The 14,874-nt window shown below is 36.4% G+C and overlaps 1 protein-coding gene across 5 annotated transcripts; it reads right to left on the reverse strand.

Moving 5' to 3' along the window:
• Window positions 1-601: 601 nt before the first annotated feature.
• ARRDC3 (arrestin domain containing 3) lies at window positions 602-14,649 on the reverse strand. 5 transcript variants are annotated; one of them, XM_061424382.1, is made up of 8 exons: window positions 14,117-14,646; window positions 10,051-10,132; window positions 8,011-8,158; window positions 6,908-7,010; window positions 6,293-6,549; window positions 5,800-5,962; window positions 5,373-5,527; window positions 602-3,326 (listed from the first exon to the last, which is right to left on the reverse strand). In XM_061424382.1, the coding sequence occupies exons 1-8, from the start codon at window positions 14,394-14,396 to the stop codon at window positions 3,270-3,272; spliced, it is 1,245 nt and encodes a 414-aa protein (XP_061280366.1). In that variant the 5' UTR covers window positions 14,397-14,646; the 3' UTR covers window positions 602-3,269. The 5 variants fall into 5 exon arrangements, with proteins under 5 accessions (XP_061280366.1, XP_061280368.1, XP_061280370.1 ...); XM_061424384.1 differs by lacking the exon at window positions 8,011-8,158 and adding an exon at window positions 10,231-10,316 and having other exon boundaries at window positions 14,117-14,207; XM_061424386.1 differs by lacking the exons at window positions 8,011-8,158; window positions 14,117-14,646 and adding an exon at window positions 11,173-11,505.
• Between the last annotated feature and the right edge of the window lie 225 nt (window positions 14,650-14,874).

A 14,874-nucleotide genomic window follows, 5' to 3' on the forward strand; every position in this document is an offset into this window, starting at 1 on the left:
TAAACACTGTAAGAAGGTAACTTCTAAGTGTGATTCCAAATGTTACTTAATGTTACAAACCACTATAAAATCCAGACATTCTTTGAGGGAAAAAAGGTTTTAAAATTTAGAAAAATTATTTTTAGATTAATACAATTTCTAAATTTATGTGCTCTTGAAATACTAGAAACTTGGGACACATCAGTTAGTACCTGAGAAGTGAAAACATACCTGGTTCAGTCTGGTTCATATTATAACATGGAAACATACTGAACTTCTAAACCAAAAAAAAAAAAAAGCATCTATCACTTAATGAATTAAGTAAAACAATGATAATTTATATTAAAAAAATCCTCTCCACTAGTAGAGATCTAGAAACAATTCTTATCCAGCAAGGCTTAAAATAAGTTTTTTTTTGTTTTTTTTTACTTTTTGGGGCTTGCAGGGTCTCAGTTCTTCAACTAGGGTTGAACCTGCGCCACAGCACTGAAAGAGCCTGATTCTAACCACTAGACCACCAGGGAACTCCCTAATTGTAGTCTTAATAGTGTTTGCATGTATGATGAGTTACTGAAATGATTAAAATTCAAATAAATCTCCAAACAATTTTATAAAAAAGAAAAAAAAAAGAAACACTTTTATTTTCCACAAGGAAGAGCAATAGGAAAAATTAAATCATTTCCCACATGTTGTTTTCTTAAAACAGCCTACAAGGACATATTCAGCACCAAATAAAAGAGAAGGAAAAAAGGGAATTACAAACAGCCATAGAATATAATCTATAAAGCAAACATTTAATATTGCACTTCGTTTTGCTAACATTTTGGATTTTACTTTTCCTAATTGAAAAATCAGGAATCTATCTTTGAATACTGGAATACACCTGTGAAGCTCATATCTTATATCAAGAATTGACCAATATTTAGAAAACAGTAATGCCTCTAAGTAAGAAAGTAAAGGAATAATGGGGGAAATAAAACTTTATTTGATAAAGTTTTATATATTTAAAATTGTATCACATTTTGTGACCCAGTGCCAATTATTAGAATATTGGTCATTCCTTCCTCAAGTGTTATTTATAAGAGTATATGGTGATAAGTATTCCAATGCTATGCATATCAACAATTGTTCCCTAGTCAGTTAGACATAAGAAGAGAGAAAAGAAAAGGGATTTTCTGACAACCCAACCCCCCCACCCCCAACAAAAACCACCAAATGCCCTTTATGCCAAATATTCCATTAGCTTCTTTTGAGGGGGACATTCACAAAATGATTTAACAACAATAAAAAAATATTCACCCCCATTTCCTTATTATCTAGTATTAGTTTGCTATGGGAGCCCAAACCCTTTAACCGAATCACTTAAAACGCGATTCATTTTTACATGGGCTTTCTTCACCCTGTCAGCATTTTTCAAACATGAATTGTCTTCCATGTTTTCTTAAAGGCCACTTATGGAAAAGCCTATTTGTTTTGTATGAAGCTTTAAGACAGTATTTAACCAGGTCAAGCACCAAGCCAGAGTTACTATTATTTTCAGCCACTTTATTAACTGTGGGATTAAATGGCAGGATAGATATAAGACCCATTTCACACATATGCTGCAACATCAGAGATGCTGATTTTCATTAAAAAAAAAAAAAAAAAAAATCAGAGCTGAAATCCTTCTAAAATAAAGACATTCAGTACACTTGGTACCTTGGAAAATGCAGTTTTAAGGGTCTTAATGAATGCTGGTATATTTATGAGCCAACTGTAAATTATCTTTCACACAAGTTGTAATTTAGTGATGTGATCATTCTTCATAACTATATATACTCAAAGTGAATGATTTCTCTCATTTAGCAAAATCTTCTTTAGGTTATGGAAAAACATACTTTTGTTTAAAAAAACAAAAACAAAAAAAATAACGATTCCAACAAATATTCTAGTATTTCTAATTTTTACATTCTATACTTTTATAATATACTGGGGCTTTCAAGCTGTGAAGCTTGAGCAGGACAGGAAATGTATAAAATGAGCTCTCTCATAATCTGAACATCCATATTCCTGCTCATGAAAATACCCTGCACCAGCAAAAATGATTTCCAACATATGTGTTTTGGAGGTAATTAAGTAACTCTGTATAAAAATAAATGCACTTTCTCCTCCTTTCCAGTGACCGGAAAACTTCCATACTTTTAAAATAATAATAAAAAATAACAATAATTTGTAAGAGCAACAGCCCTTAACTCTTTGCTGGTGCCTGCCATACTGCCTTTCTTGACTCCATTCTCAGCTCTGCTAGCTTCTTCTTATATGTAATGATAAAAAGGGAATGCGGGTGGGTTATCACTTTTGTGTATGTCCCTTTTCCAAATTTCCCTCTCCAAAAAGCCAACCAAACAAACAAAAAATAACTCAACAGTGCAACAAAACACAAATAGCATTCCAACAGTTTGGCAAGTGATGCGTTCACCTGAGATTAAGTGATTTTAGGCAGTCAATAACAAAATGCTGCTTTGCTGTAATAGTAGAAAGGCAACAAATTCTTAAAAGAAACCAAGAAGGTATACAATCTTGACAAAGTCTATTAGCTTCCTCCTCTTATCTCTTTTCCCACATATCTGTTGCTTATCTACCACAGTAGGCTGCAAACATACAGCAAGAAGGATTGGCTTGAAGGCATTTGATGTTTGTAAATAAATCCACAATAGGATCCAAGCTGAAGAGGTGATACATGGTCAGCCTAGTAGGACAATTCTGAGCATGTGCATACGCAGGTAAAGTCCAGGCTATATTAAATAAAAAAAAAAATGTCAGTGCATTTTTTTTCATGTTAAAGTTTCTTTCAAAGCTTTCTTTTGTTCCTTGTTGTGCTCACCACAAACAAGTTTTAAAAGAGTATCAAGAGTCTGGCATAAATGGAAAAAAAAAAAGCTGTAGTGACATTGAACCGCACAATGTAAGCATTGAGCATGTGCAAATTTTCAAATCAAAAGAAGGAAATCATCCCTCTTTACAACGTGGTGTCTTGACACGTATGACCATAGGCTAAGAAGACTGCTCTTAGTATGTGCCAGTTTTAAAGGAGAAAAGCTTAGATCTTCAAGCATGTTGGAGCAGTCCCAGAATGTTGCTGTAGGCTTCTAAAGCGTGATCACTGGTTGTTTCATGTTTGCCATTTTTCTGGGCAAAAGCTATTCCACCTCCTCTGAAAACATGTTTCCAAGATACTTCTCTGTCCTCAGCCGGGAAGGGAAGAGATACAGTTCAGAACCCACATCAACTTGATTTAACCAAGTATTCCTTCAGCGAGAGGGGCAAGATGGTCTATCATCAGCTGGCTGATCAGGATTTGGATCAATCTAGAAAGGGAAAAAAACAGAAACAAAAACCTCAAAACCGAAGTTAACTGATAGCATTTAGTAAGAATGTAGCAAACAGGCTAATATTTTGAATGCTGTAATCAGAATGAACATAAAGGCCTTGTATGGGGAAGAAAGGATTAGTATCATTTATGAAGGACTTGCTTTTCAATTACTAGATTAACAATTATATTTGTAGAGGTATGCCAGGATAGTTTTATTTAACAAAAGCTAAGGGTAATATTTTATCAGATAACAGGAGCTTTATTCAGCACTTAATAGAACTTAAGACTTAAATATATAATGGCCAACATTTTCATAGAGATGATTGTCTCCTATAGTTTCCATTTCATTCTATTACCAAAAAGTCAACTGATGTTTTCCCTAGGCTTTGGGAAGAATGTAGTTGTGTAAACAATGTTCTTGGTGTTTACTTGAGGTGATAGCTCATGAGCCTAAAGCCCCAGAGAGAGCCTCGGAATAAATATAGTGTGTATCAAGAAATAAGAATGATGAACTCAAATGCTCCATAGATAGCCAATTTTGCCTCTTTCTGTAGTGACATTCATATGCACTTAACAACTTTTCTTTCTTTTTAATGACTATCCTTTAAAGAAAAAAAAAATTCAAAATAGCTTTAATACAATCAAGAATCCCCCCCATCCCCAATATGACTAGATGTTAAACAATTAAATCACATCCTGAACCAATTTAGCCTTTTAAAAGTTTTATATTCTTTTAATTAGCTTTACTTCATTTTAAAAGAAGGTAGAATTTTATGACAAATTGCTTAAAAGTGGATACTTAAGATTGCCATTCTTTAAAAATGCCTGTTGTACAACTAAGATGCCTCAGATCAAATCACAAATGAGGAACTTAATAACCAAGACAGAAATGTCAAAATAAAAATGTAGTGAAAGTATTTCTAACAAGTGGGAGGATACTTTTAGCATCTAATGAAAAATTTCATGAACTGAAATAGTGAGACAAAAAAACTATGTGCAAAAAAGAATTTGCAGAGAACAGAACAGATTTTGGAACATCCTATAATCAATGAATACAGTGGATTTCATATTAATCACATCCAAATGAAAATTGACTCTTCTAGTCACGGAATTAAGGGGAAAAAAATAAAAACAACTTGTAGAAGAGTGAAACAATCCTCTTGTATCTTTCTTGGGAGTAGTATTTCACTGCAAAATAGCTGTCTAAACTATAGCAACAAAAAAACAAAAGCTGATTCCAGTGATTTAAAAAGTTATCTGGTAATATATTGTTATCAAGGCCAATTCTAAAAGTCTCTTACAATGCATATTACATATATGCATATGTATACATTCTGAAGTATCCTGAAATTGCTGGATTTCTCCCCAACTCCTATTTTTCTTCCCGCCTGGAATATTCTATATTTTGAGAAAATTTACTCTTTAAGAATCAGCTTAACAATCACCTTCTTAGGGAAGCCTCAAGACCAATAAGCTGCTCCTCAAATGAACTGTGCATTCCTATCACGTTGTTATGTAATATTTTGCTTCTTAATTTTTTTTCTCACCAGTCTGTACACTTCTCCCAAATAAGGGCCATGTTTTATTCATATAAGTGCTTAGTTACTTGAGACGAATAAAAATAATCTAACCGTGCAGGAATGCTGTTTAAGTACGTTACTGCAAATGTTATTTTCCCCTATCACTGAGAATGCGGAAATACAAAAATTAAAAAGGATGACGAGTAAGATAAATTCTAGCTATCTAATCAATGGTTGCAAATGCCAGTTCTACAGATGCTTTAAAATATTTATTCCTTTAACTGGCATGTTACAAGCATTAGGTTAGATCATTATCTTTATTTAGCCAATAATATAAGAGACCAGTCCAATGCTGGGTCAGACTTTGTATTAAGTATTGACAATCTAACTTTTAATCTGTTGTTCAAAATTATTTATTTCTCTCTTACCATGATAATCAAAACCTAACTGTATTTTCAGAAACTCTGCAATATTGCTTAGTAAGAGTCAGCCCATTTTGTAGTTGAGGGTGTGATGCTTACCTCTGAATAAAGGGGTGGAGGCAAGAAACGAAACTCTTGAATATATGCAAACAGTGGTCCTTGAAGTGCTCTCTCAAAGTCATCACAAACACTTCCTGGTGCAAGATTGTTCCGTCTTTGTTCCTCTGTTACCACTTCTGCATAGCTGGGTGGTGCTGAAGGAAAAAGATACACGCAATTCGAACAGCATGTTCTTATGCATGTCAAAATACACAGAATAGAAGGTATTAAAAATGAATGTCAAAGTAAAATAATAATAATCTGTCTTGTGATTAAAACTAGGGAAATATACATTTTAAATCTAACATTAGGGGCACACCCCATTCTTCAATACAGACAAATTTTATCTAATCATAAAATATCAGAAGCAAAATTATTTTCTTGCAAATACCAGATTAAGCTTAGATACGCATTATCAAATTATTACCTTCAGGTCTTTCAGGTAGGGATAAACCAAGCCAGTTCATGTTCATGCTACACTGACTGCTTACACTTGAGGTTCTGCTTCCAAATGGATGTAGAGGAATGGTACCAATGACAAGTGGCAAATTAAGAAATAAATCCATAGCTCCAGGAATATCCACATATACCTAGACAATAAAAAGAAATGTTAGGTTTAGAATCCCAAGCACTATTTCTTTTTTAAGAAGAAATAACCCAATCTATTGTCTGAGGTCCTCATCTACTTCATTTTTTAATGATATACTTGAAAAATTTCTCCATTATGTACACTGTTATATGGTACACTGACCTCAGGTAAAATGAGTAATTATAGTCCAAGTTATATAAAGAATTACATGTAACTGTATCTATCATATATGGAAAAAAAAATCATATTCTAGATACAAAACAAAAATGATACCCTTATGACATTAAAACTTCAGAAAACATCCACTCGAAACCCTTAAATCTGTACGTACCATTAGTGAATATTCCACACGGATTATACTACAGTCAAGGATGGAGGGAGAGACTGGTGGAATTTTCAGCAACTTGCCATTCCATGTCTCTGTCTTTCCAGATGATAAGGATTCCCCACGCAAGTTAGCCACAAGCTGTTTGACTTCCTTCATTTTCCCTTTGGCATAGAAGGCCTGTGTTTGGTAAATGGCTGCCTTTGGCACCACCATTCGGGAAGAGCAGTTCTCAATCTCAGCAAATATCTGAATTGATTCACCTACAGGGAAAAAAAAAAAAAAATATATATATATATCTACTGTTAAAAAACAACCAACCAACCCCAAAACAAATGTAGATTCTTGGACTCAAGTTTGAAAGTTCAATGAATCATACGGATTAAGAAGCCACCCTAAGAGCAGCAAGTAACTTTTAAAAATCAACTACACACTGACAGTAGCTATTTAAAAAACAAGACTACATTCCAATTCACAAAAGAAAACTGGATAAGCACAATTTACGACAGTTTACCAAAGAATACTGTACCATCTTTGCATTTAGTAGAAAAAAATGTAAATTCATGCACAGAAGTTAAATGAAGAAAGATCAGTCTTGGTGGGAGTCCACCTCATACGTACCTGGCGTATAGCCCTTCCTTTCGATCTTGGCACTTAAGGATATGGGGCCTGAGGTACAGAACCAGCAACAGAGAGTCTTTTCTTTTGTGCCTGCTTGGGGTGACTGTAAGATATAAATTTAGAGAAAAAAATCAAGGTATGAATTGAGACAGGAATAAAATTTTTAAAATATAATCCTCAATTCCTAAATAATTTTACATTAAAAGCAGTGTTGCTGTTCTGTAGCAAATATACTTTTCCACCAACTGACAGCTTTTGATTTATACTGGTATTTCTGTCTTTATACAAGTTTCCATTCAATTAAAGAAAAAAGGGCTTAACATATTTCATAAACAGTTTTAGCACACACTACATACAGTAATTAAAAGCCAACTTAAAAAAAAAAAACAAAAAAACCCTTTCCACATTCTATTTAAACTGCCTTAAAAAAAAAAAGGCAGTTTGGAAAGCAACTTGGTTATAATCTCAAATGATAACATCTTTCTTTGAGAAATGTAAAACCCAGAATGTAAAAAAAAGAAAATTCATTTTTAAGACTGATTCTTATTTGTGTAAAGATGTTATTATTTGTTTAAACCAAGTAAAGTTTTTGAATTCGAATTTGAAACTTGTGAAAAAAATGCAATTAAAAAAGATTTTCTTTAAAACAGAATTTAAATTTTTTCATGAAAATAATAATCTCCCCATGATTTGACAACTATCCCTATATTGGAGTAATGCAATGCAGTACAAATTTTACATTATAATATTTTCAAGTTAAGTGATATTGTTGTAGTAATAATTGATATTACTGTTCCTTTTCCACTAAAAGTATCCAGGGAACAGATTTATTTTTGTTACTGTTGTTATCTTCTGAGTTAAGAGATATTTCATACCAAATATTGGTCTTATTTTAAATATTTACTTCAAGTTATTACAATATCAGAAAATATGAGCATATTCTGCATTAATCAGTATTGCTCTTCACTGTAGTTTGGAAAATATTTACGTAATTTAAAAATAAAGTTACTATTTATAAATTGTAAAGAATATATAGAGTAGGTGATTATTCTTTGGTATTTATATGCCAAAAACAGAGAATGAAGAATTCAGTCAATTCTTACCAGTAATGAAGGAGTGTTGATATCTATATGCTCAAAGACTGTAAATTCCTTCTTTAATTTTACTGGTAGAAGCCAAGGCCTGTGCAATTCGGCTTTCACCCAATAGCGCACACTGCCATGTCGGCCTTCGAATGAGGTAGCAAGTGGTCTGTGCAGAATATAAAGATCATATATTAATCTTACACCTCTTTTTAATTAATTATACAGCAGGTCAGCATAGAAGTGTTAATATATTATATGTTTATACACCAATGAGGTATCGAAGGTGTAATTTATATTTCCAAAGGGATAAGTCACTGGGGGGGGGGGGGGGAGCCTTCCAAATAATAAAATAGATAATTGTCAAACATTGCAGAAATTTGGTTAAAAAAAGCCAGAAGAATACAATTGCTTTAAACTAAGAAGAGGCTACTTTTAATGCTGGTGGCAAAATTATCAAAGTCTGGAAATGAACAGTTTTTGAAAAGGTCAAGACTTTAAAAATAAAATTAAGAATTGTTTAACTATTTCTCTTGAGAAATTCTAGACTCTGGTTAAACATTCAGACCAAACTCCCTGTGGTGCTCCATTTTTCATTAGCTAAAAATTACTATTTCCTATTATAGCAACTAATTAAGATCCAGAAAAGGTCTGGAATAGTCATCATGGCTTCAAAAGCTTTTTACATTTCATTAAGTCCACTGATCTCTTAAAAAATGCTTTCCATTTCCTAATTTACTTATATTCTAACTCTTTTTGGCCATGTTTTCTAACTACATTATAGACTTAAAAAGAAAAAGGATTTCTTCCGTTGACCTGTGTCAAAAGAATGAGAATTCTTCTCAACTCTCGGATTTTATTACTTGTGGAAGATTTTATTTTAGTTAATTTAGTCTCCTTTTCATATTTCATCAGAAAAATGCACAAGCTTCATTTATTTACAAGGTAGAGTGCTAGTTTTTTTGAGGAGTAGTGGTGTTTACTTTTTGTTTTACATTTTAGACTTCTGCATTAATTTGTATAGCACAGAGAAATAAAATGCAGGATCTATGCAAGACTTCTACAGTTTATTTTAAATGACTGTGGCTTATTGAAAGAATTAAAATATATATTTATATTAAATCACCTTCATCCTTTGAAAATATTCAGGCCCAATTGTATTAGCCCTATTGTATTTACGAACTTAAAATATTTCTCTTAGTAATTAGGGTATTGTATTAAAAATGTTCTTCAGCAATATGATACTCTGAAAAATACTCCTTATGAACTCTATCCACATATAATAAGTACTAGAATTAAAGAACACACAGAATTATGTACATTTGGCACTTGACAAAATCTTCTGTAATTCAAGTTTATCTTTCAGAATCAAACATTACAAGTACCACTTTAATATCTGTTAAGGCATTATTTTAAAAACTACTTTTTGTATAATTTCCTCTAATACCTTATTATTACATTATGTATATTTTACTTTCCTTTTTCCTTTCATCCTATATTCCAGGCCTTACATTAAGATATCTGATTGACATTTTCTTTTAAGTCTAGATCACAATATCTCTTGTGTGACATTCTCAATAGCTCCTTGCACAGAAGCTAATGAATTCATATCATAAACACACATTACTTCTAAAGTTAGGATATTCCTAATTTTTTTGACCTTCTTAGCTTACTGCTGTTGCTAAGTGTCAGCAGAAAGGACAGAACACTTACTTTTTATAAACTACTAAATGACAGACTTGGTATGTTCTCTTTTTTCAGCTAATGCTGATGGTGAACTATTAAGTGCTTACTATTTGACTAGCACCTTCCAATTCATTCACTTTAAATGAAATACTTTTAAACACCATACAAATCCTGAGACGGAATATTGAGGTTTGCTTTCTATAATTTTGCCACTCCAGATTAAAAAATAGCTTCTTTTTTTTTAGTATATTGTTTTCCTCTATCAAGTTTCAGTAATGAAAAGGGTTTTTTTAAAACTAAAAATATTTAAATATACAATGTTTCATTTTAAAAGAAAGTATGTTTATGAAAAACGCCTGTTAACAAAATACTTACGTCTGTGGAAGCTCGAAGCTGAATGCATATTCATGCCTTCCTGAATGAATAGTGTTGAAGCCTTCTTCGGAATTATCATCATCTAAAACAGAAAACAAAAAATTTATTAATAAACCTTCACACTCTCTTCATGATGTCAGAACTTTAAAGATGCTCACATAGTTAAGTAAGGCCACAAACTTTGGAGTGTGAGAGATCTGAATTCTAATTCCAACTTCCATCACTTCCTCTGGGTAAAATAAAACTCCTGTCTTCAGCTGGTTCATCTGTAGAATGGGGATAATTAATATTTATACCCCATAGGTGATTTTTTAATGGAAAACAACCTAAACTGCAAAGCATTTACAGCTAACATCCTACAGGCTAAAAGACTCAGACCTCAAATCTCATACTAAGATGTTACCTTTGTCTTCAACCATTTACTTAAATTTATCCTAATAAGCTTATATATAAAATGAAAACTATTCACGTAAACCTTTAAAAAAAATGTGTTTTTATATGGAAAATGTGAATGTGAAAACTCAAATGATTAGAAAACTGCCAAGTAGATGTTGGGAGTTTAAAAAAAAAAAAAAAAGGAACAGTGATTTTAACGTCGGTTTCATAGTCAAAAATATTCTTACTGAACCTAAAATTATGACTTCAGTCTCATAGCTAAAAATTCGCATATATATAAGATGTACCTTAGATTTAAAATGTGCCTGCTTCACGGGAAAACACAGGTCACACATCCTTGAAAAATGAAGATGCTAGAAAAATGCTAGAAATGCTAGAAAAAAACAGGATGACCTTTGATTTTATATCCAATTTCTTTTGATCAAATAGGTTCTTTTTCAAAATATCTCCAAAAAAAAAAAAAAAAAACCAAAAAAAAAAACACCACAGGGAAATATGGGAGGGGTTCTGGATTCTTAACATGCTTTTCTGAAGCGTTCTAACTAGGTAATTTAATTACATAAATGTCTATTAATGCAGTTTCCTCGGTGTAGAAACCTTTATCATTAACTAGGAGGCTATCAGAAACGGCTATTATCATTTAACTTTCCCTCAAAAAAGTAATAAATACACACAAAAAACATGCTTCCCTCAGAGGGGGGGAAAAAGGTGCCTATATGTGGATACCTTTTATTCAATAACCATCACGACTCAGTCTTCTGTCACCAGTATTTCCCACCCCCCGCAAATTCTCTCTCCGGGATTTCGGCCCTGAAAGCCGGCTGATGAGTTGGGGGCCATTTAAAACCGCTCCCTCCTGAAGACGGCCAAAGTTTGCCTCCCTGTCTCTCCTTTTCTTCCCTTCTCGCTCCCTTTTTGTGCCAGCTCAGCAGTCTCATTGAGGCGAGCGGCGGCGGCGGCCCCGCCGTGGTAAACAAGTGCTGGGCTGTCAATCAAGAACTAGACCGGAGCAGGAGAGGACCGGCCTAAACCGGCGCGAGCAGATCCCAGCCGGCCCGCCCGCGCGCCGCCGCCGCCCGCGCGCCCCGCTATACATACGGCATATGTCGCGCGGCGCTCGCGCTCGCGCTCGCGCAGCCTAACCTGCTGGCGGCCGGGGTAGACGGGGGCGGGGCCAGCGCGCCGCAGCGCTTCCGCTTTACACGCCCCAGCCGGTGACCGGTTCGATCTGGCTCGGGCCACCCTGACACCTTTACATTTGCGGCAAAGGAAATGGGGGCGGGGGCGGCGAAGGGACGCAAAAGCCCGGTGGTGGGGGGAACAATGGCGGGGGTGGTGGTGACAGGGAATAGTTGCCAAGGCCCCCACCAAACCCTCCCTTCGATGTTCGTGTCACTTTCCCCGTCCCGCAGCCTTGGGGGCTCGCTCTCCCCTCAGGGCAAATCAAGGTAGCCCGTCTGGTGACTGCAGAGACCAGGCAACATGCTTTTGTTTCAGCTGCGAGGGGGGACAAGCGTTCAAAGGAGCTTCCTAACAACATCCACCTGAGAAACCTGGAAAATGGGGTCCGGCTAACCCGGCCCACCCAACTTCCCCCGTGAGAGAACTGTCAGCTAAAAAGTTGCGCCCAGGGCCACCTGGCACCTGGAAGGCTTGCCTCTCCTCTCTGTTGAAACCTGAATTCGTCCCTTTCCAGGTCTGCAAGAGAGGTGAGGTGAGCGGGGGAGAACGTTATGTGACAGGAGCCCCGTGCGCTTCCAGAAGCCCGGGCAGGGACTCGAGAAGGGGCGGGGGCAGCGGCGGCTCAGGAGGGACCTTTACCGGCGCACGCCGGTTCCAAGCCTCGCCCCAGCCGGCGAGCCTTCTCTCCCCACCCGCCTGCGCCCAATCCAATCAGAGCCTGGCATCGCCTTAGCAACAGGCTAACAAACCCGGCTCCGCCTATCGCCGGCCGCCCGGGGCGGGGCCTCAGTTACCAGGCTAGTTTGAGAGGTCCCAGTTCTAAAGTCATTGAAACTCTTCCAAGCCGAAGAGCTCGTCCATGCTTGCAGGGGTTGAGGGGTGTCCCGAGGGGTGCAACATAGTGTTCTTTACTATGAAACCGTGGTGGAAGCATTTGAAATTTGTGTTTGTCCCCGTAAGTCGTATTATTATTCTACTTTTACCCCACTGCACACCACAACTCCTTAAAAACCTGTTTCTTCTAACCCATCTTAAAAAAAGCTACCAGTCAAGGAAGGATCAAATACAAACTCCTGGGCGTCCTGTTCAGCCAATACCAGGACTGTCATTAGGCAGTTCCATTTCTTATGACTGTCAGTGCTTGGGGAGATTAACTAGAAATTATTTCAGGATGCAAATGATCTGTGTGTAACTGAAAACGCAATTAAAAGACTAATTTCATCTTAATACTTTAAAAATGCATTCATGCTGTAATTCAAAGCACCCTACGTTTCCACACTTGGCCTTAGTTCAATTAGCACTTCCTCATGGGTGTGTATTTTTCAATTAAAAAAAAGTTAAAAACGTGCTCTATTTTTTAAAAAATTTCAACATTCGAACTAAATACTGCATTAAAAAGGAGAAGCACAAAATTACATAACCAGTTTTCACATTATATTCTTCTTGGGCTAGGAATTAAGTCATCGCCACCACCTGACGCGTGTAACCAATCTGCTGAGAGCAGAACAAGCGCCCCTCCTCACCACCCCCCAGAACTGGTCCGAAACAGGATTGAACCGCTTCTAACAAAGGGTGGAAACTTAGAAAAACAAGCTTAGAGTCTCCTATATTTCCACAATGTAACCATTTAAACAATAGATTGGAAATCTCAGGACCCCCTTTCCCTTTGACAACCCTTTATCTTCCTTTTCTAACCAAAAATCAAATCCAATGAGCCGAATACTTTTCAATTCCATTTGACTGGCAGGGGTTTCATTGAATCCACGTTCCAAAGTTCGGCATGATGCTCGGAAAAGAAAATTTCTGACCCTAAATGGCTTCTAAAACTGATTTTTAACACATCGTCATGATTGGTGCTGTCCTTTAAAATAGAGAACGCCTGATGTAAATTTCTGAAGGAATTGGAAAGAATAGGGAAAAAACACGTGGGGTGTTGATACCATATGTCAAAATAAGCCACAGAAACCCTTTATCAAAGAACTACGGTCAATTCTCTAAAAGTCTTTTGCGTGTCAATATTAAAAAATGAAATACACCTATTAACCCACTTTAAAGTGTTATTCATTGAAGCTTAGTTTTTAAGATGTCAGGTTGCAGCGTATAAGGGAAAAATCTAATATTGGACTGCAGCCTTTAGCAATTCATTTGAAAATATAAAAGTAAAATTACTGAATCGGTTTTAAGCATAATTTATATGTAAGGTTGAAATGGATTCCAAATGCGTATGGCACAAACCAAGCCGGGTATAGAGGTAGTTGAATAAGTGCAGTTTGCAGTCACTTTGCAGATGCCTGCATGCGTTACGGCTTAACACACGATGAATGTCAAGGAGAATCCAAATCTTCTAACTTTGCTAACCTTTATCAAACTGCTATATGTTATGCTAGGAGCAGGATTACATTAACTCAGAAAAATTGAAAAGGTACTTTGCAAAGAAAGGTCTAATAATTTCTTACCAATGTTAAAAAAAAAACAAAAAACAACTTACCTCTTTCGTGTCCAATTAAGATGTCTTTATGGTTGAAATATTCTACTTCTTCAGTGTAATTCTGTGTGTAGGCAGTATTGGAGCCGGCGTTTCTCGATTCGGTCCAGCGTACTTTCGCATGTCCTCTTGCATGAATTTTAAGAGATTTTACTCTGATTTCCCCCGTAACTTCTAAATTCACCCTTCCTGAGACTGTATCCCCACTAGAATACACAGGGACATTGCTGTCATTAAGACAGTCAAAGCTTATTGTCAAACTCTTTACCTTTCCCAGCACCATGTTTATAACAAAATCTATAAAAAATATAATGTAAGACAAAAAAGTCAAGATCACATATATGATGTGATCCTCACTTAACACTGATCGATGTCTTTGCCGTGCAAAAAGCTTGCAGGCAGATCAGCGCTTCTTTACAAATAGTTCATTGAGATTTCTTAAAAAGTCGGGGCAGCACAGAGGCTGCTGGCTGCTCCGCGCTTCTGCGAGTCTCAGTGGTCTCCTTACAAAGACGGGCGGCTGGAAGCTGCCAGCTCACTTTAAGAGGAGCTTTGTGAAAAACAACCCCGGTGCGCATGCGCACGCCGCGGCTGCTGTCGGCCCTCCCAGCGCGCCCCCTCCCGCGCCCGGCTCGCTCCCTGGCTCGTTTGCTCGCTCGCGGGTACAGTAGGTGTAAGCCACGGGAGGACGACACTGGGGCTGCCGGGAGGCTGAACCAGACTTCTCTGCATTGTGGCCTCCTATTGGTAGGCAGGCTACC

Source organism: Bos javanicus, chromosome 7 (genome assembly GCF_032452875.1).
Source record: "Bos javanicus breed banteng chromosome 7, ARS-OSU_banteng_1.0, whole genome shotgun sequence".
Lineage (NCBI taxonomy): Eukaryota > Metazoa > Chordata > Mammalia > Artiodactyla > Bovidae > Bos > Bos javanicus.

Coding starts and splice junctions, on each gene's coding strand:
- ARRDC3 (XM_061424382.1), bottom strand. CDS start 14,396: ATGGTGCTGGGAAAGGTAAAGAGTTTGACAATAAGCTTTGACTGTCTT. Junction 10,133..14,116: donor CTTAATTGGACACGAAAGAG/GTAAGTTGTTTT, acceptor TTTCTGTTTTAG/ATGATGATAATTCCGAAGAA. Junction 5,528..5,799: donor CCTACCTGAAAGACCTGAAG/GTAATAATTTGA, acceptor TTTTTCCTTCAG/CACCACCCAGCTATGCAGAA.